The sequence below is a fragment of the Seriola lalandi genome, unplaced genomic scaffold, assembly GCF_002814215.2.
Source record: "Seriola lalandi dorsalis isolate HSWRI2012SDOR001 ecotype SW California unplaced genomic scaffold, Sedor1 jcf7180002054478, whole genome shotgun sequence".
Lineage (NCBI taxonomy): Eukaryota > Metazoa > Chordata > Actinopteri > Carangiformes > Carangidae > Seriola > Seriola lalandi.
The window spans coordinates 587555-607281 of NW_019525031.1; the positions used below are offsets into that span (position 1 = coordinate 587555).

At 43.7% G+C, this 19727-nt stretch overlaps 2 protein-coding genes across 3 annotated transcripts in view; both read left to right on the forward strand.

The window, feature by feature from the left end:
* The window catches only part of LOC111659435 (uncharacterized), a 10584-nt gene extending 2746 nt beyond the window's left edge, over positions 1-7838 (forward strand). Inside the window, exons 5-15 of the mRNA XM_023412413.2 lie at positions 516-654; positions 2225-2375; positions 2524-2656; positions 2893-3045; positions 3546-3583; positions 3739-3768; positions 3861-4027; positions 4694-5184; positions 5309-5408; positions 6157-6442; positions 6841-7838. Of these exons, the coding sequence (XP_023268181.2) occupies positions 516-654; positions 2225-2375; positions 2524-2656; positions 2893-3045; positions 3546-3583; positions 3739-3768; positions 3861-4027; positions 4694-5184; positions 5309-5408; positions 6157-6442; positions 6841-6923 (1771 nt within the window). The 3' untranslated portion in view covers positions 6924-7838. The remainder of the gene's footprint in view (positions 1-515; positions 655-2224; positions 2376-2523; positions 2657-2892; positions 3046-3545; positions 3584-3738; positions 3769-3860; positions 4028-4693; positions 5185-5308; positions 5409-6156; positions 6443-6840) is intronic.
* Positions 7839-8927: 1089 nt separating this feature from the next.
* LOC111659425 (paired amphipathic helix protein Sin3a-like) overlaps positions 8928-19727 on the forward strand; it is a 16636-nt gene continuing 5836 nt past the window's right edge. Inside the window, exons 1-19 of one of the 2 annotated variants that reach the window (XM_023412379.2) lie at positions 8928-9139; positions 11681-11897; positions 12192-12371; positions 12648-12754; positions 12849-13182; positions 13318-13569; positions 13748-13969; positions 14180-14335; positions 14734-14820; positions 14916-15034; positions 15253-15478; positions 16114-16230; positions 16449-16687; positions 16804-16987; positions 17305-17887; positions 18019-18188; positions 18658-18831; positions 18918-19010; positions 19606-19700. In XM_023412379.2, coding sequence (XP_023268147.1) covers positions 11703-11897; positions 12192-12371; positions 12648-12754; positions 12849-13182; positions 13318-13569; positions 13748-13969; positions 14180-14335; positions 14734-14820; positions 14916-15034; positions 15253-15478; positions 16114-16230; positions 16449-16687; positions 16804-16987; positions 17305-17887; positions 18019-18188; positions 18658-18831; positions 18918-19010; positions 19606-19700 — 3533 coding nt within the window. In that variant the 5' untranslated portion in view covers positions 8928-9139; positions 11681-11702. The remainder of the gene's footprint in view (positions 9140-11680; positions 11898-12191; positions 12372-12647; positions 12755-12848; positions 13183-13317; positions 13570-13747; positions 13970-14179; positions 14336-14733; positions 14821-14915; positions 15035-15252; positions 15479-16113; positions 16231-16448; positions 16688-16803; positions 16988-17304; positions 17888-18018; positions 18189-18657; positions 18832-18917; positions 19011-19605; positions 19701-19727) is intronic. The other variant, XM_023412380.2, reaches the window with a different exon arrangement.

Sequence of the window (19727 nt, forward strand, 5' to 3'; positions counted from 1 at the left end):
CACACACCCACACTCACACACACACACACACACACACACACACACACACTCACACTCACACTCACACACTCACACGTCCACACACTCACACACACGCACACACACACACACACACACAGATGATGTCAGATAATTTGATGTTATGGAAGTGATTCATAAAACGTTGCATTTTAGGTGAGATTGATTGATTGATTGATTGATTCTCAGTCCAGACCCCAGCACCAGTTACTGTGATACTTTACACCTCGTCTGTCAGTTCTGCAGATTCACCACGTTAGTTTCCTCCTTCGCTGTGTCTGTGTGATTTGAGGAGCTGATCATCTCCGTGTGTGTGTGTGTGTGTGTGTGTGTGTGTGTGTGTGTGTGTGTGTCGTGTCGTGTCGTGTCGTGTCGTGTCGTGTCGTGTGTTGTGTTGTGTTGTGTGTGTGTGTTGTGTTGTGTTGTGTTGTGTTGTGATGTGTTGTGTGTGTTGTGTTGTGTGTGTGTGTGTGTGTCGTGTTGTGTTGTGTGATCAGGGCCCGTGTGAACTGCCCTCACCACTTCTACCTGTCCGTCAAAGACGTGGATGGGGACAAGGTGCGCTGTCGCTTCGCCCGGCCCGAGCAGGGAGAGTGTCTCAGCTGCGCTCGGCACAGCTTCATAGAGCTGGAGGAGGTCAGTCAGTGTTTCCTGAAGCACAACACATGAGAACAACACAGGGATTTCAACTTGGAAAAGTTCTTCTTCTTTATTTTGAAAAAATGTTTTTACTTTTAAAAAGATGATTATGAAGATTATGAGTCATGAAAAGGTTAAAAGTAGAAAATCTGAAAATCCAGCTTCATCTCCTACTGGAAATATAGTTCAGTAAAAGAAATACTGCAATACTGCAGGCTTATTTCATTTACTTATATACTTATACAAAAGTACTCTTTATGCAAAATGTCCAAATTCGTAGTGTTATATTATTTTATATGTGTATCCTTCATTATTGCATTATCATTGTTAAATTGTGCTGTTGTAGTTGAACTATGATTCAGACGCAGTTCTGCACTTTAGTCACAAAACAAATCGTCAGATTGTCTGAAGAATCTTTATCTGCAGAGTAACCGGTGGCTCCAGCTGTCAGATCAATGTCTGACTCACTGAGCACTTTATTAGGAACACCGGCCTCCCCTCGCTCTCTGAACGGCCTCAGGTCTTCCTTTCACGGCTTCCATAGGATGATGATGGAAACATGCCTACGGTGCTGTTCTGATGACATGACGACATGACGTCACGTCCGCGGGTTTGTCAGCTGCGGGTTTGTCAGCTGCACGTTCTTGCTGCCACCCGCCTGTTCTACCACATCCCGGAGGTGTTGACTGGAGTCAGGTCTGGGGAGTCATGAATTTCCCCTGGGGGGTAAATAAAGTATCTATCTATCTACAGAACCAGTCTGAGAGGACTTTTAGATTTATGACACGTGTGAGCGGGAAGGCGCCATTAGAAGATGGTAAAGTGTGGCCATAAAGATAAACTCAGACAGGCTGTGGTATTCAACCCGTGATTTGTATTAAGGGACTCTGTGTGTGAAATAACCAGGAGATCAGCAGCTGCAGAAACACAGTAACTGAAGCTCCTGCTCTGCATGTTTCTTTCTGCACTGCTGCCACGTGATTGGCTGATTGCACCAATCAGCAGGTGTTCCTAATGAAGAGCTCTGTGAGTCTGTAAAGCCGCATCAAACTGAAATAGTGAAAGTACATAGCGACATTATCCGAGCAGCTCCGGGTGTAACTGTGTGAAGCGTCGGAGCGGAACAGAAACTTCCCCTGACCTCAAGAGATTGCAATGTGCTCAGCTGTCTCAGAGATGGAGGATGAGATGAGCAACCCGCAGGTTCGATCCCCGGCTCCTCTGCACGTCGAAGTGCCCTTGGGCAAGAGACTGAACCCTGAACCCGTCAGTCGCCCCTGATGTCTGTTCCGTCAGTGTATGAATGAGTGAAAGTGGGAGGTATTGTAGAAAAGCACTTTGAGTTCGAGCTGAGCGATTCGTCTCATTTTATTTTCGATTACAATTTTGGCTTCAAACGATTATGAAAACAAGATAATCCAGACAAACCGATTCACTTCCTGGTTACGGTTCAGCGCTCGAGGGAGTGTGTCTTTTACCGTCACTCCTCTGACGTTTGTTCTCTCACCTGAGGCCGCAGAGCTCCACGGCCCGACACACACCCCCTTCTGTTGGACTCTCTCCCCAGGAGAAATGTATGTTGACATTCACCGGAGAAGCCCCGGCAGGACGGTACTTCATCCACCTGATGGCCGAGGACCACATCCCTGTGCCCAAGACGGTCCGCGTCACAGACACGTCTCCCCTCAGCTCCGTCCCTGTGCACCTGTCTCTCACAGGTGAGGCTGTCAGTCACGTATTAAACATTAATGCTTCTTATATATGATTAATAACCGTGGACCGAACATATAGACACACAGGATAAGGTTGTAGTCAGCTCCTCTCCCGCCCTCTGATATCATTTGAACATGTTCTCCTTCCCTCCAGTGGAGGAGTCGACTTCCAGCTGCAGCGACGAACCTGTGGCGACAGGTGAGACGCCCACAGAGGACTCCACGCTGTTCGTCCTGCCGTACCAGGAGGTGAAGCTCGACGTCAACTTCATGTCACAGCTGGAGAGGTGCGTCCCGCGTGTCCTTCGCAACACAATGCATTGATCCAGTGGCACATGCCGCATCCACCACAGCAACCAGCGCATCACGGTGTATCTTCCTCAAGGATGTCTTTAATGATCATCTTCAGTTATTCTGCCCTGATTCTTTTTCTCAGTTCATCAATTCGTCAATAAAATGTCAGAAAAACTTTTTGTGTTTGATCCTGAAAGTAGAAATGAAATGTTTGTCTCTGTGTCTGCAGTGTGTCAGAGGTGGCAGTGGTCGGGCCCCCTGAGCTCCACAGGACCGACTTCAAGTCAGTCGGCCCCCTGTCAGCTCTGAGCATGGCCTGGGTCCGCTCCCAGAACAACCTGACCCGCCTTCTGCCCGTCTGCTTTGCTGCAAATACCCAGAGGTTATATACTGTATACTATAATTCAGTTAGCAGTAATCAGTTCCTCTGTTGTTCCTAAACTAGTGGTGTTAAGTGAACTGGAATTGCTCTTTAACTGATGAACCAACTGAACCAACGGCCCTGGAGTTTATATTCATAGAGCAAGTCTGTGCTGCTCCTACTTTTAACTTGACTCTCAAAAGTCGACAGCAACAGTTTCGTGCTCTTGGAAGGGAAATTACGTACAGTAAATATATATTACAATATACAAGTGTGCCGACATGTTGTAGCCACAGGTTACAGGTGTAACTACTTACTTTCACTTTCAGTTGTTACTCAGTCTTGTGCACAGAGACACACAGGTACACATTATGTACATGTATCTACACACATTTCTGATATGTGACAACAGTAACTGCAGAATAAGTTGATCACAGTATACGATTCACAGACACACCTGCTTGTCCTGCCAGTCGAGTGTTCAGGAACAAAGGTCTGATTTGTGCTTCCTGTCTTTCCAGTTTGCAGTCGGAGCCCAGATGCGTGTGGCTGTACCAAAGTAAGACCTTCAGCTTTGGAGAAATGCCATAAGAATTCCAGTTATGCTGCACTGTAGCTCACAGTACACCACTCCCCGCCTCACAGCAGGGCTCCTCAGAAATATTAACTATCTACTATTGAAACTCGTCTCTCTTCTGTTTGGTTTTTTTTCAGGGGAAATGAGGACGCTCCCCGCTGGAACAGGTGAAGAACACATTACACTCTCTTATGTTGAACGTTGTGTTGTGAGTGTGAGTGCAGAGGAAGAATAAGAATCTGCTGGTGTCTGCCCGCAGAGCTGAAGTGTGAGAAGACAGAGATGAGTCTGGTGCTTCCTGTCGCCTCCCTGAGCAACATCAAGCTGGACGAGCTGCAGCTCAACAGCCCCACCTGTCCTGTCAGCTACAACAACACACACCTGACGGCCCGCATCTCCCTGAGCAGCTGCGGCACCAAGACTGTGGTAACATGCGCCACGTGGCTTTCTTTCATTTTACTTCCTTCCTTCCTTCCTTCCTTTGGGTTTCACATAAACCTGTGCTTATGATGGTAAAGTGCTGACTAGCGCAGCTTTTGAAGGATGTTTGGTGTGTTCACGTCCAGATGAGCAGAGCAGCTTTCTTTAGCCCCGATGGATGAAAAGTTTCTGACGATCATATTATCGACTGATCGTTACAGCTCTGATTGGACGCAGCTGTAAACACACGTACATTAAGGATCAGACAACAGGGGACGAGTGTGTTGCATTCACACGTCACAATAAAAAAGAGAAAAGAAAAAGAAACTGCAGTTACAGGCTATTTCATCCCAAAATGTAAATGACTCAGTAAAACATAATTACTTTCATTACTTTGTAGTTTATAACTTCCTGTCTCCATCTGTTGTATAAGCTGTGTTAAAGAGTAAATTAACACCACCTGAATATCTTGTCTCTGCCGACCTCAGGTGGTTTGACCTCCTCTTGTACAGGTGTGCTCCGGGACACTGTTGAGTGGTTACAGGTGCATCAAAGCACATTTCTGAGCGCACCTGAGGTGAAACAGGCCGGAGAGGGTCGTAAAATACCGCCTTCCAGTCTGGTGTGAAGTTACTCGTTTAACTTCTTCCTTCATCCTCTCCTGTTTTCCAGCACTCTGGCTCAGAGCTCGTTTACACCAATACCTTGCAAAGTGTGCGACCCTACACCGTGGTGAGCCGCCAGCCCTCCCTCATCCTCCCTCTGGCCTGCCGGATCCCCGGAGCACAGGTCAAGGGACCGCAGTACAAGATCACCATGCCCACTGAGAACGAGACCTTCGGTGAGGTCACCTTTTGGATAGAATTCCACCTTCCAGGAGAGGGACCCCTCGCAACATTCACACGCATCCCCAGGTTACGCTCCGTCTACATCCCGCCAGTGCAAACGCGTCGAGTGGTGCGGTCACCATCAGAGAGCAACAGCACCTCCGCCGGCTCCACTAACGGCACCTCCTCCAGCGGGGTCATTGGGTCCAGGATCAAACAGCTGGACCTCCATGTGTTGTCCAACTGCAGCGTGGACCGAGCCGAGCTGGTGGTGAGCAACTGTCTTGAGTCTGAGACGGAGGACTTCGCAGTAAGCAGCCCCATCCTGGAGCAAGGGTCAGTGACAATCCACTTGTTTTTGCTTGTAAGTTTTGAAAAAGACAGATACTGCACCAAAGAAATATTGACTCTGTTTGCGGCTGCAGACGTCGTGTCGTCATATCATTCTTTTCTCTTTCAGGTGTGCCACTTCCAACAGCACATTGGAGGTCATTTTAACACAAAGCAACTCCAAGATTTACCGCCTCGATTTGAGCAAACTGGAGGCCAAGGGATCGACGGTCCGTACTCTCATGCAACACACGTAAACACAGCGTGCCGTCCACTTCATCTGCGTATTTTTTCTAAATGTCCCCAAGCAGAAAATCTATTTTACATACAGACTTTAGTGGTGAATGGTTCTTTTTGAATCGAGTATAAGATTTGATACGAGTATAAGACACTCATGTAGACCAAGGCGATACTCAGTACACTCATTACATTTTGGGGGTCAAAGTTCAAGGTCAGTGTGACCTCACAAAACACTTTTTAGCCATTACTCAAAACTTCACACAGAAATTATGACAAAATTTCACACAAATGGTTCATATTTTCTGTGACTGAATAAACAGGGATGTAACTCTGGAACTAGTCTGAGTGGCGGAGGGATACGACCACGAGGAGCTGACTCTGGCAGACGTTCATGGATGATGCTGACTGTAGCGACTCCCTAACTTTTCCTCTTGTTTTAGCATGAAGTAGATTTTTGTGGTTTTTGAGTGAAATGTCTCGACAGCTACATTTATGACACTTAATTGTCGTAACTTTGATGATCCCTTTATTTTTCACCAAGAGCGATCATCAGCTAAAAACATCAATTTCTTCAATACTTAGGTCTATAACCAAATAACTACAAGATTAATGAGATTCATCAGCATCAGCTTCACCATGAGGAGATTTCCAGTGTTTCAAGTTCCATCTTGTCTTATAGATTGTCATGTGTTGAACTTATGAAATGTTTTTGAGCTGTCTTGACTTTGTGTTCTTCAGATGTACGTCCAGTGCACGGTCAACCTGTGCATCGCCACCATGCCTTCTCAGAAGTGCCCCGATCTGTGCACCCGCTCCATTAATCACAGAATGCTGGTGAACAGCGTTTTTACCAAAACCTACACCATCCGCTCAGGACCCGTCAGCCTCGTTGTCACGGCTACTACACCGCCCACAACCGCCAACACGGCCACGACCGCCGCCACCACCACGACATCAACTACGACTACTGCTACTGCTTCTGTTACAAGTACCTCAGCCGCCCAGAACACCACCACCTCCCATGGTAAAATGTTATCTTTAAACAAGCCTCCATCTCTTCGTGTAGAGATAACTCTCACAGTGACAGCAAGCAAAACCATTTTCTTTATCTTTGAAGTTTTCTGTGATTGTTGTTTTATTTTGAAGGAAAATAATGAGCACAGGCTGATATTTATATATTAAGCTGTTTGATATTAATTATCAAATGCGTAGCTGGTTGGAGGCACAAACTAAACTAAATAACTGTTTGGGGACTCACAAATTAAAAATGTGTATTTCAGGGTCAACTTTTAATATTTATGATTATGTTTCTTTTATATTACTTTTATCTTATTTTTTAATCTCTGTGACACTTTGAAGTTTAAAATGTACATACACAAACACACAACTGTAACCTCTCCTCTCTCCTCTCTCCTCTCGCAGCTCCACCACAGGCCTCATCCGTGGCAGCAGGAGTGATTTTAACAACCGTCGGCGTATTCCTTCAAAACATCTTTCTTTACTGAACATGCTCCTGCAGGATGACCTGTCACAGTGTGAAGCACTACATTTGCCTGCTTGGGGTATTTGAAGATCTAATTCATCACATGTTGTTTTTCCCCATGATTCTTCTGTGTGCATTAAGCTTTCAAATAAAAACCACACTACACCCTACGTCGCTGTCAACAAATGATTTGCTGCACTGCGCACAGTGAACCTTCCTTATTACTGTGTTATTTCACTAGTGACGGTTAAGATGCTAAAGGATGTGACATAGACATGGGCTCATAGAATAAAATAAAATACTCTCCCTAAGATGAGGCTTTATTTTTAACTTGCTTATGTGAGGAGACATGACACTTATCGTGGTCCGTGGGGACTGCGTTGCATGTCATTCTCCCTCTCTTCCCCCTCACTTTCTGACAGCTCAGACTTCATTATCCTGCACTGTTATTTATTTGTATTTTACTAGCTAGCAGTTTCTCTGAGTAAACTGTTGAGCAGATGCAAGCAGTATTTTGTTTGCAGACAATAAAAAGTTATAAAGACTAAGTAACAGAATCCAGTCAAAATAGTTCACCGGGTTGGATGTTCATAACAACAGAGCAGGGGATAATAAATAGCCTTTTTTCCTAAGCTCTTATTATCCACTGCTGCTCACTGTTTACAAAATGTTTAACTTATCACATCGAACATTGGAAAAAAGTTTGGTGTATTTGAAAATCTATAAACGTATACTTTGACTCAGATATTTGAACACGCAGACACTAATTTGTGCATTTTGACTTTGACCTAAAAAAAACTGTTTGAGACTGTGAAATGTGTGTATGGTTATGAGATGTGCTTCTACCTGTATCTTTACGTTGAAAAAGAAAAATATCTGTTTTTTCTATATCATATTGTTTGTATAACATAAACTATTAAACACTTTTTCAAACTGAGTTATTTGTTTTATTGATCTACAAAGCTGTAGTGGCTGATGATCAGTTTGCTATTTGAACAATGTAAAAAGCACGTAATGAGAAGGAGCCAGTTTGTAGAATTAAACAAAAAATCACTTTATTTATTCACATTATGCTCATAATGCAGATAGAATACTATTACTGCTAGTCATAATAATGTTAACTTTGTTATGATACGCTTACAAATCAAACAACTTGAATACATAGGTAACTTAAATATAATAAAATAAATCAGATAAAAAAGTGTAAACTACACTCCATCAAAATAAAATAGAAATTACATAATGCAACATTTTTCAAACTTCATAGAAAGGGCTAAAATGCTAATTTGAGCATGTCAATTCATTATTGATCCTTTGGGAACAGTAGAAAACTGATGTCAAAGGTCAACTTACCAGGGACCCCAAAAGCCAGGTTTACCCTGTATCATTTGTGTCTACATAAATTTTGTTCAAAATTCGCACTGCTGCATAGTAACTCTGATGAGTCCTTCATCTTGCCAACTTGTCCTGTAGTTGGCTAATTAACAGGGACATTTCTGTGCACAACGCAACACCACAAACTACATCCTCCAAAATGATCACACAATAATCAGCACCTCTCTAAAGCAGAATCAATAAAAACTGAATATTATAACCTTCAGGAAGGGATGATTTATTGCAGGACTGTTGTATTTTAGCTTGGTGTACCTATTAAACCGCCAACTGACTTTATATTCACATTTGAGAAGCTGCTACCAGTGACATGTTGGTATTTATATTTAAAATTAATTTTCTGTCAATTGTGTAATTAATGTGTAAGGCACTGCCTGGTTTCTGGGTGCCTGTGTATGGTGGAGGGGTTAGGAGGTTAATCCAGCCATGTCTATAATGTAACAGGCGAGTAACATGGAGGCTGTGGTGCAGACAGAGTGCAGATAACCCTGCACTTGACACGACCATAAACTAACCGGACGCCTTTAACCAAAGATACTGGCTCACTGCCTCCACTGTATTTGTTTTCATTCTGGAGAGCTGACCAATCGCAGTGCAGACTGGGAGGAGACCAGCCCGCCTTCGCGGAGGACACGCCTCTATGTTCAAGGAACACCGCTTCATACATACACTGTTGTTAGCGACGTAGCCACTACGGTCAATTTCATTTTTGACATTTCCATTTGCGACCACTTCTCAGAAGTTCACTTTTTTTTGTCACAGGCGGGTTAATGCACGAGTAGCGACTTAGTGTTTGGGCTCCGTTACGCCGGTGTGTCAAGTTGTTGCTGGTGGCAGTCCTGCGAGGTAAGTTAAAGTTAGCTCGTTAGCCGAAGAGACCCTGTGCTGATGGAGGGGGGTTGGTTGTTGTGCTAACGTAGCATTTAGTTAGCTGCTACATAACCTTGCCGAACAAACCAGATGGTGGGCTAACACTGGCTGCATTTTCTGTGATAGCTTTACATTTGGTGTGTTTTCGCTTTCCAGCAAAATAACAGGATTGTTTTTTAGTAGTAGCTACATTAGCTCGCAGGTTCGGTAAGTTAGTCAAGCTAGCAAGCTAACAGCGGCGACCATGAATTAGCTGGCATGCTAACGCCAAGACTGACCTGACAACATGCATTTTTGTTGTTAGTTTGTTTTTGCTAAATTACATTTCACTGCCTAGGTCGGGGTTGTTGTGATACAAATATGACTGGCGGAGAAGCGGTTTGTGTGACAGCTTATTTTTTTCTGTCGAACTTCACGCATAACTTGACGTTAATGCGACGTTAACGACATGTAGAAGCTAGTGTTAGCTTCTTGGCTAGCTAGCGTTCTTCCTGACCTGACCGGCCAACACAGCCAGAATTAATTACCGGCTATGTAACTTTATTTAATTTTTCTAATGTAACGGTAGCCTTTATGTTTTAAACTAAGCAGTCGACTTCCTTGTCGCGTTATCAGCTGCGATTAGACATGGCTGTTTTCTTTTCAACATCTTCCACTTAACGTCAGTTAGCCAACACGTTCAGCTTAGTACCGTTTACTGAGGACTGTCAGCGGCCACTCTCAGACACAAACCCCGCACTCACTGGTTCTTTCTGCCACACCAGCCTTTAGTCTGCGGATAATAAAGGCTAGCTTGCTCGCCACATAACTTCGAGCTAGGACGAAAGCCAGCGTCAGCCATCAGACAAGCGAAAGCGGTCAGCTCACAGAAAAACGGATGGCGTTAAGCTCGGTGTTTGGCAGAGAGGGGGAGGGGATGAGGCAGGGCTACAGCGAGCGAGAGAGACTGCGCCTACACGCCTGGAAAAAGTGTTTGCTGGCGGCTAAATGTCAGGTTTTTTTGCAGCGCTACTCGACTAATTTCGCTGTATTTTACTATCTGCAGTGTTTGCTTCGCGTTTCGGCAAAGAATATTTGCAGATGGATATGCGACAGACACGATCTCTGCGACTGAAGACCGTACGCTCAGCCACCGTGTTTTCCGAAATTGGTGGTGCAGGGCAATGAGGCACAATGTCTGCTCTCCGCTGACCAAATGCAATGACGTTCTCTTAGGGAGCGTCAACAAATTACCTTTCTCTGTATACACGTATGGAGTGTGCTGAGGGCCACATATTATAATAAGTTATGCCATCACTAAATTATCTCTATGAATAGTTCAACTAGATCCACCTCAACCTACAGAATGGGTTATAGGCAGCCTTAACTAATAGGAGTATTATTATTATTATTATTATTAATAGTAATGACACATTTTCACTAAAATATTGATATATCACTCAACATTTTTGCTGCTCACAATGGATCATATCTTATTTTATTTTCTTTTTCAATCTCATGAATAGCAGCTTAATATTTTATCATTTGTTTACATGTAAACATTTTATAAAATATAAACAAATAGTGTATATTCAATAAAATTAGGAATGTTTAAAAGCACTGCATCAAATCTATTATGGACATCTCGCAAATTATATATTAATTGAACAACATGATTATTATTTATCAATTGAGTAAAAAAAAAAAACAAAAAAAAACAGTTAACTGTTGCACTTCGTGACAGTACTGTAACTATGGTTGTTACTTGAGAGACGGTCCCTAACTGGCAGCCACAGCCATTCTGCTGTACAGCTACAGCACGTCTATTTATGGACAGTCATAGGCGAGCATTTTGTTTAATACCATTCTTTTAGGCTTTTGTTTTGAGGAGCCAAGTTAGTTTTTGCCTGTTTCTACCTGATTTCTTAATTATTATTTTTTTTATTCATGAAAATTATTTTGCTTCATGTTTGTGATTTGTATTTGTGTTTTATTTTAAATTTGATTCTTCATGCCTTTCCAAGTGTAAATATAGTGCAAATTAGAGTTTAAATAACTGCATGGATTGAAAAATATTAAAACATCACTGTAGTTGCTGCAACATTTATTTATCAGGTAAATTGAGATTGATACTATCTTTATGTACACAGACTGGACCTGTGATGGTGACAAAATTTTCACATCAACGTTACATCTGTCAAAACACTAACACTGTCAAATACCAATATTTCAGATTAATAATCATAATTTTTAAATGTAACTTTTAATATTTATTATCAGGACAAAGTACCTCTATGACACTCGTGGCAAAGTTTTATGGGTTGCATTATACCGAAACACCTTTCACCTTGAGTGTATATTGACCATAAAGAAAACTACAACAGTTCCAATTGCAGTTTAAAGTATTGAAACAAATTTAGCAATCATGTCATAGTTTTCAGTGGAGTACATGAAGAAACTTTAACCTTTGTTTTTAGTTCACACACTATGTAACACCTAGCCGCCTGTTAACTACCCATCTGTCTTTGTTCACTTTAGCCCCTTTGAGTATGTGTATACAATGAAGAGGCGTGTGGAGGACCAGGAACCAATATTTGCACCCCAGCAACAGCAATCGCGTCGCCCCCCAGTTCAAGGTATTGCAGAGAGCTTCCAGCACCGGGCCCTCGCCCCGGCCCCGACTGTGATAGAGGCAGCCGCAGACAACATGCAGCCATCCACCGGCATCCAGTATTCTCTCCCCCAGGGCTACCAGGTATGATGGTGTGGTCTTTTACCGACCATTTTAAACTCTGAAAACTTTTACTGTGAGCTGATTGTCTGCCGATTAAAGTGGTTCACCTCAGAGGAGCAGCATCTGAACTGAATGTTAATAAAATGGTAGGGTAATCTTGACTTGTGAATCTTTCAAAGTGCAAGTTTTTAGAAGTTTTTTACTCGGTGTAATTGTAATAATAAGTACACAGTTTTTTTATAACTCCCAGCAAAGACATTGTCATCTGTTTAGGTTTATGGATCCTAATGTTCTTGTACATTTCTTCCTAAAAAGGTGCCTACAATGCCTCAGAGCACAAGTGGACACGGACACAGCAATACTGCACCACATGTCGGTCCCCACGCACACGGTCTCACAGTGCAGTCGCAGGGCCCTGCAGTGGTCCAAGGTCACGTTCACCCACCCACCCCCATAACTTCAACTCAAGGACAGCAGCAGTTTCAGCGACTGAAGGTAACACCACATGGAGAAACGTTTAAAATATACCCACCAAAGTATCTGGGCCGATTGTGATGACATGTAATTAAATCACCAATGAAACAAACAAAAAAAAAAAAGTTTTATTTCACATAGTAGAAAACAAGACCTTCTTTAACTTGTAGACATTTTTGAGCTTGTTCTGTCTTTTTCTAATTCTAAATTCATATTGATGATGAACTCGGCAGTTACAGAAATTCAGATTTTTGGGGATGAGATCCGCCGATTAATTTTTCATTCTTTACTTTGCAGGTTGAAGATGCGTTGTCCTATCTGGATCAAGTGAAGCTGCAGTTTGGGAATCAGCCACAAGTTTATAACGATTTTCTTGATATAATGAAAGAGTTCAAGTCACAGAGGTGAGTTGTAATTTTTTCCCGCTCCCGTGTCAAGTTTTAGCATTCTGATAATGAATTAGATGATAAATTAATATTGTTCATTCTGTCCGTACAGCATAGACACTCCTGGAGTCATCAACCGTGTGTCCCAGCTCTTCAAGGGCCACCCAGACCTCATCATGGGTTTTAACACTTTCCTGCCCCCTGGATACAAGATCGAGGTTCAAACCAACGATTTAGTCAACGTGACCACGCCGGGCCAGATCCACTACATCACCCCTCATGGTATTTCTGTTCAGAACATCCCTGTAAGTGGAGCATCCAGCCAACCTGCAAGCCATCACCAGCACCAGAGTCTGCCACAGCCTGGCCCACACACTACCACTACCACCACCACCACCACCACCCCACCCATCCCCGCTCAACCTGCTCCGAATAAAACCAGCAAGGTAGAATATCTTCTGTTTTTTCCACTGAATTGAGTAAAGTGAAATAGAGACATTAAATCGCCTTTTTCTCTCGCTCCAGTTTCCTCGACACACGAGTGTTATAACATGCTTGTGCTCCTCTTTTGTGCTCAACAGCCAATTCAGTCTCCAGCCCATACACCCACAAGCCAGCCCAATCCATCCATCCCATCCTATGCCTCACCGCGCTCACCTTCGGTCCAGTCCCACACTCCAGTGAGCAGCACGCCGTCTGCCGGGCCGCCCCTCCAGAACAACCAGCCCGTGGAGTTCAACCACGCTATAAACTATGTCAACAAGATCAAGAACCGCTTCCAGGGTCAGCCAGACATCTACAAAGCCTTCTTGGAAATCTTGCACACATACCAGGTAAGGAAACGCACAGCGATGAGAAATTAATCCAGCACTGTGTCATTTACGGGCTGTTTGTACTCGGCATAAATGTGTGTGTTTTTGTCTGCCAGAGAAAGGAAAATGGGATGCACCCACAGTAATGGTAAAGTGGTAATCTCACCACTTCCTTCCTCTTTTATTATAAATTTTCTAGAAGGAACAAAGAAATGCTAAAGAGGCAGGAGGTAACTACACTCCAGCACTGACTGAGCAGGAGGTCTACACTCAGGTGGCAAGGCTCTTCAAGAACCAGGAGGACCTGCTCTCTGAGTTCGGACAGTTCCTGCCCGACGCAAACAGCTCAGTGGTGAGTCTGCGTGAATGCACTCCTGCAGGGTCGCCCATGTTAACTGGACTGGACTGTTTATGGCAAAATGTAAGCAACGTTTTTCAGGCTTTGAGAATAAATATATAACAACACATTTGAAACAACCACCTAAACACCAAGCTAGTAATCTGCCTCTTATTCTGTCGGGACACGTTCCCTCTCTTTATATTGAGCTTTTTGCAAAAGTTGACTGTATTTACACACATTTTCTCTTTGACAAGATTATAATAATACCATATGATAATACTTTGTTTTCAGCTGCTGAGCAAGACGGCACCAGACAGGGCAGAGTCTGTGCGCAATGATCACGGCGGGACAGTAAAGAGACCCTTACTGAACAATAAACAAAGACTGAGCCAGAACGGCCTGCCGATCAGAAGACCTGCTGGAGTGGGACCCACACCGCCCGTCAAGGTACACACCACCACTACATGTATTCAATATTACAGAAGACGTCATCAGTATGCTGCAAAGTGGTATTCCTCTCCATGTGTTGCCCATTTATATTAATGAGGGTAGACAAATTGAGTTCAGCAGCATCACACAGCATACTGCGTCCTCCAAAGTGACTATAAAGTTGAACAGAACAGTAGAACATTCATGAAGGTAGGCTTTATTGCAGGGCTTTTTATTAGGTTGAACTAGTCTTGACTGGGTTTCTCCAGATAAACAGGCTGATTGGATGCGTTTTAAATCCACCCAAACCCAGATTTTAAGTATTTTTCTTTTAGAACATTTTCCATTTTCAAAATGAAACTAATATTAAAAACTAAGAGAGCCTTGTTTTATCGTGTCTTTTATTACCTTTGCAGAAGAAACCCAAAATAATGGGGAAGGACCATGGCATGACTGAAGCCAGCAAACACAGCACCAGCACTGAAACTATGTTCTTTGAGAAGGTCAGTATCATGTTCAGTAACCAAAGTCCTTGAAGCGATAAAATCATGTCGAGGGAAAGTTTGTTCATTTACATTTTTGTTGTTGTCACGAACAGGTGAAGAAGGCTCTCCGGAGCTCTGAGGCCTATGACAACTTTCTGCGCTGTCTGCACATCTTCAATCAGGAAGTCATTTCTCGTGCTGAGCTGGTCCAGTTAGTCATCCCATTTCTTGGGTAAGTTCAGTCCGTGCCGCGGTTACACGTATGATGCATGCAGATATGACTGAACCGTTCCATATTGTAGATTAGTTTTTTAATGAAACAAAGTGTTGATTTCATATGTATCAACATACATTTACATCACATTTAATGATACTTAAAATGTCAGTTTATACATCTGCCAGCCACAGGACTGTAGCCTCATTATTCTTTATTTCACATATATTACACAGAAAATTCCCAGAGCTTTTTACTTGGTTTAAAAACTTCCTGGGCTACCGAGAGTTTAGTCACGGGGAGTCGAGCCATGCAGAGAGTTTACCCAAGGAGCGTGCAACGGAGGGCATCGCCATGGAGATTGACTACGCTTCCTGCAAGAGGCTTGGATCCAGCTATAGAGCACTGCCCAAGAGCTACCAGCAGCCCAAGTGCACAGGAAGGACGCCGCTGTGCAGAGAGGTGAGTCACTGGAGGAAGTCCCGCGTTGAAGAGATTTTTGTCGTGATAAGCTATTTATTCCCTCCCACAGGCCGGACAATTACAGGGGTATCAATGTATGTGGCTTGGAGAAAACAGCCCCAGGATTCGGACTTGTTGTTGCTGCTGCTTGTAAATGAACATTTACCACAAACCGAGTTCCAGTAAAATGTGCTTTAAGTGGATAAATGGATAATAATCAAAATTAAGTAACCGATGTGGCGATTGAATTAGGCAGTGATGCAACTAAATATTATTTTCATTTTGGATCAGTTTGTTGGTAAAATGCTTTATTGATCATTTAGTCTAAACAAAACACCAAAAATATGAAATGTAATGATGTGACACAGGAAATGATCAGATCCTCACATTTGCAAAGAAGCCACAACCACAGAGATGATCCCAATCTTTACCTATTTAATGACTTAAATGATTATTGGTTATCTATTATTGGTATCTCTCATATTACAAACAGTATGTATGTGACCCCAAGTTTGGATCATTGCTGTCAGTTGCGCTTGAATGTTTGCGCCTTCCGTGGATTCAACGGCGTCGTACATGAGACCTTTCACATTTAATATTTTGCTTAAATGTAAAGTTGAATTGTCCTGTTGCAGGTCCTGAATGACACGTGGGTGTCGTTTCCATCGTGGTCTGAGGATTCTACATTTGTGAGCTCCAAGAAGACTCAGTATGAGGAGCACATTTACAGATGTGAGGATGAGCGCTTTGAGGTGAGGAACACTCAGTCCACTCGCTCTCTAGAGTAAAACCCGTAGGTTCTTGTGTGGTTAGAAGAATGTGTGCTGCGCTTCCTCTGTATGACTCACTTTGCCCAGGAGTCTGAAGACCACAGAAAGACTTGGACATCCATGGAAAACCTGGTGACACCACCAGACATAATCAGTCATAGTCAAACTCATATATTTCAATGTGATTGTGTCCCATTCAGCTGGATGTTGTGTTGGAAACCAACCTTGCCACGATACGAGTCCTGGAGACGGTGCAGCGGAGGCTTTCACGGATGTCAGCTGAGGAGCAGCTGCGCTTCAAGCTGGACAACACCATGGGTGGCTCCTCAGAGGTCATTCACCGCAAAGCTATCCAGAGGATATATGGAGACAAGGCCCACGACATCATTGACGGGCTGAAGAGGAACCCGGCTGTGTCTGTCCCCATAGTGCTGAAAAGGTAAGTGGTTTATTTCTTGTCTGCCTGTGGTCGGGGCGGAACAGCTGTTCATATGTTATAAGATTTGGTTTGCACCACTTTGGGTTGTGAATACATTTTTTTTGTCATGGTTTCAGATTAAAAATGAAGGAGGAGGAGTGGAGAGAAGCTCAGAGAGGATTCAACAAAATCTGGCGGGAGCAGAATGAAAAGTATTACCTGAAGTCACTCGACCACCAAGGCATCAACTTCAAGCAGAATGACACCAAAGTGCTGCGTTCAAAGACCTTGCTCAATGAAATTGAGTTGCTATATGATGATGTAAGTAAAGATGTTCTGTTGATTTGATTTGTTTTGGTTTCTTAGTTATTATATAATAGTTTATTTGGGTTGTGAAGGTTGTGATTTGTTTTGTTCAGTGTGACGTAGTGTGTTGAGTTTGATCTTTGTTTTCTCTGTGTCATTCAAAGTAAGGAAATCATAACGGTGATTGTGATCGATGGTTGTTGTAATTGCATTTGACAGCAGTTGAATTTGTTTTTTGAAGCTCTTGTTTTCTAGATTTCTTTTGCTCTCACGCTTGATGCCACTCTTTGTTAAGTTCAGCCCAATTTACTCCCGTCTGCTTTTTCTTGTAGCGCCAGGAGCGAGCGTCAGAGGAAACTGCCGCACCGCCACCCAGCGGCCCGCACATGACCCTGACCTATGAAGACAGCCAGATCCTGGAAGACGCCGCTGCCCTCATCATCCACCACGTCAAAAGACAGGTGGGCATCCAGAAAGAAGACAAGTACAAGATCAAACAGATCATCCACCACTTCATCCCTGACCTGCTGTTCGCACGGCGAGGCGAGCTCTCCGATGTAGAGGAGGAGGAAGAAGAGGACGAAGAGGACGTGGAGATGGATCAAGACGGCCCCAAGAAGCACAACGGCCTGCCAGGCAGCAGCCCGACGAAGTCCAAGCTCCTCTTCAGCAACACGGCAGCTCAGAAGCTGCGGGGCACAGACGATGCCTATAACCTGTTCTTCGTGAACAACTACTGGTATATCTTCCTTCGTCTTCACCACATCCTCTGTTCTCGTTTACTGCGGATCTACGGCCAAGCGGAGAAGCAGATAGAGGAGGATGCTCGTGAGCGAGAGTGGGAAAGAGAAGTTTTGGGGTTCAAAAGGGAGAAAAATGAAAATCCAGCAATCCAACTGAAGATGAAGGAGCCAAGTAAGAAATCAAGCCACTAGTGATTTAATTTTTATCTTGATGTTTTACTATGAATATTCACTAACTAGTGTTGTCATATTTTGTCATATCTCACCATACAACTTATCACACCGGCTGTTTTCTGCCTGCAGTGGATGTCGACGTTGAGGACTATTACTCCGTGTTTCTGGAAATGGTGCGAAACCTTCTGGATGGAAACATGGAGCCGGCTCAGTACGAGGATTCCCTGAGGGAAATGTTTACTATCCACGCCTACATTGCCTTCACCATGGACAAACTCATCCAGAGCATCGTCCGGCAGGTCAGCACATTCGAGATTACATCATTTGATTACCTCCCCTGAGGAGGATCTGTTTTCAACCGCGTCTGTCTGTCTGTTGGTTGGTTGGTTTGTCAGCTGGATTACGCAAAACACACTGAACCGATTTGCATGAACCTCGGTGCAGGGATGGGGCCTGTGCCGGGGAACGGCCCAGTAACCTTATGGTGCCGGTTTAAGGAATTGTTTTATCACTGTCCTAAACATTGCAAGATTTTCTCAGGAAATAATGTTTGGATCTAGATGTAATAATAAAAAAGCGAGCTCTTAACTTCAGCACTGAGAAGTTTAATTCAGATCAAACTTGACTGAATTTGTACAGAAAACATAAAATGGGTTTTTAATTGTCATGTCACAAGTGGAACTGTGGGCAGGAGTTGAGGAGTGAAATATATATTGCTTGTGATGATGAAGGTGTAACCCTGAAGTCACTGAGTTCCTGTTCCTACAGCTCCAGCACCTCGTCACCGATGACGTATGTTCACGTGTGACGGACATGTACCTGAGCGAAAGTGCCAACAAAGCCACGGGAGGCACGTTGTCCACGCAGACATCCAGGGCCACAGCAGAGGGCGTCTACCAGCGCAAGGCCGAGCAGCTTATGTCAGATGAGAACTGCTTCAAGGTAAACACTAACAACATCAACTATTTTTGAACACGTTGTTTACAGACGGTTTCCTGTAACTGCTGGTGTTTTTTTTTTTGATGTAGTTGATGTTCGTGAAGAGCCGAGGATCCGTCAGTCTGGCCATGGAGCTGCTGGACACAGAGGAGGAGAACTCTGATGAGCCAGCAGAGGCAGAGGTGAGACTCCTTCAGGTTTCAGTACAAGACAGACTAGTAGTTTTCATGTATGGGGGAAGTTTGGATGTTAATCTGTCGGCTTGAGTTTTCCAAGATTACACTTTTGGGAGATTCTATGAAGGAACTCGTGACTCGTTGTTGGCCACGAGTTTGAGCGCATTACTGTGGAAGTCTTCAGTCTGTCTGATACCTCCCCTTTTATTTTATTGCTTTTATTTTGTGTTTCTTTGTGCTTTTTTATGATGTATTTTTTTATATATTTTCTGTGAAAGGTGCTGTATAAATACATTTTTACTTCTGTACTTCCTCAAGTTTTGGTAAATCAGTATTGCTTAGGCATGTGTCGATGTATTGATGAAAGATCAGCACATTGATGTCGGTATAAAACTGTTGGACGGTCTTCTTTATTTCCTCAGGTTTGCAGGAATGGTTAATATTCCATGTGAGGGTAATGGTGCGTGTTAGTGTGTGAAACAGTTGAGTTACCATGAACACTTCTCACGGACGCGCTCGCAACGGCACAGCTGCTGGAAAAACAGTCCGAGGGGAAAAACACTGAGGTGTATTTATTTTTTCTCCGCTCTCTCCTCCACAGAGGTGGTCAGACTACGTGAGCAGATACCTGAACTCAGATTCTGCATCTCCAGAGCTGCGTGAACATCTGGCCCAGAAGCCGGTGTTCCTTCCCAGGTGAGGCTCCAGCCATGCCCCCCCCAC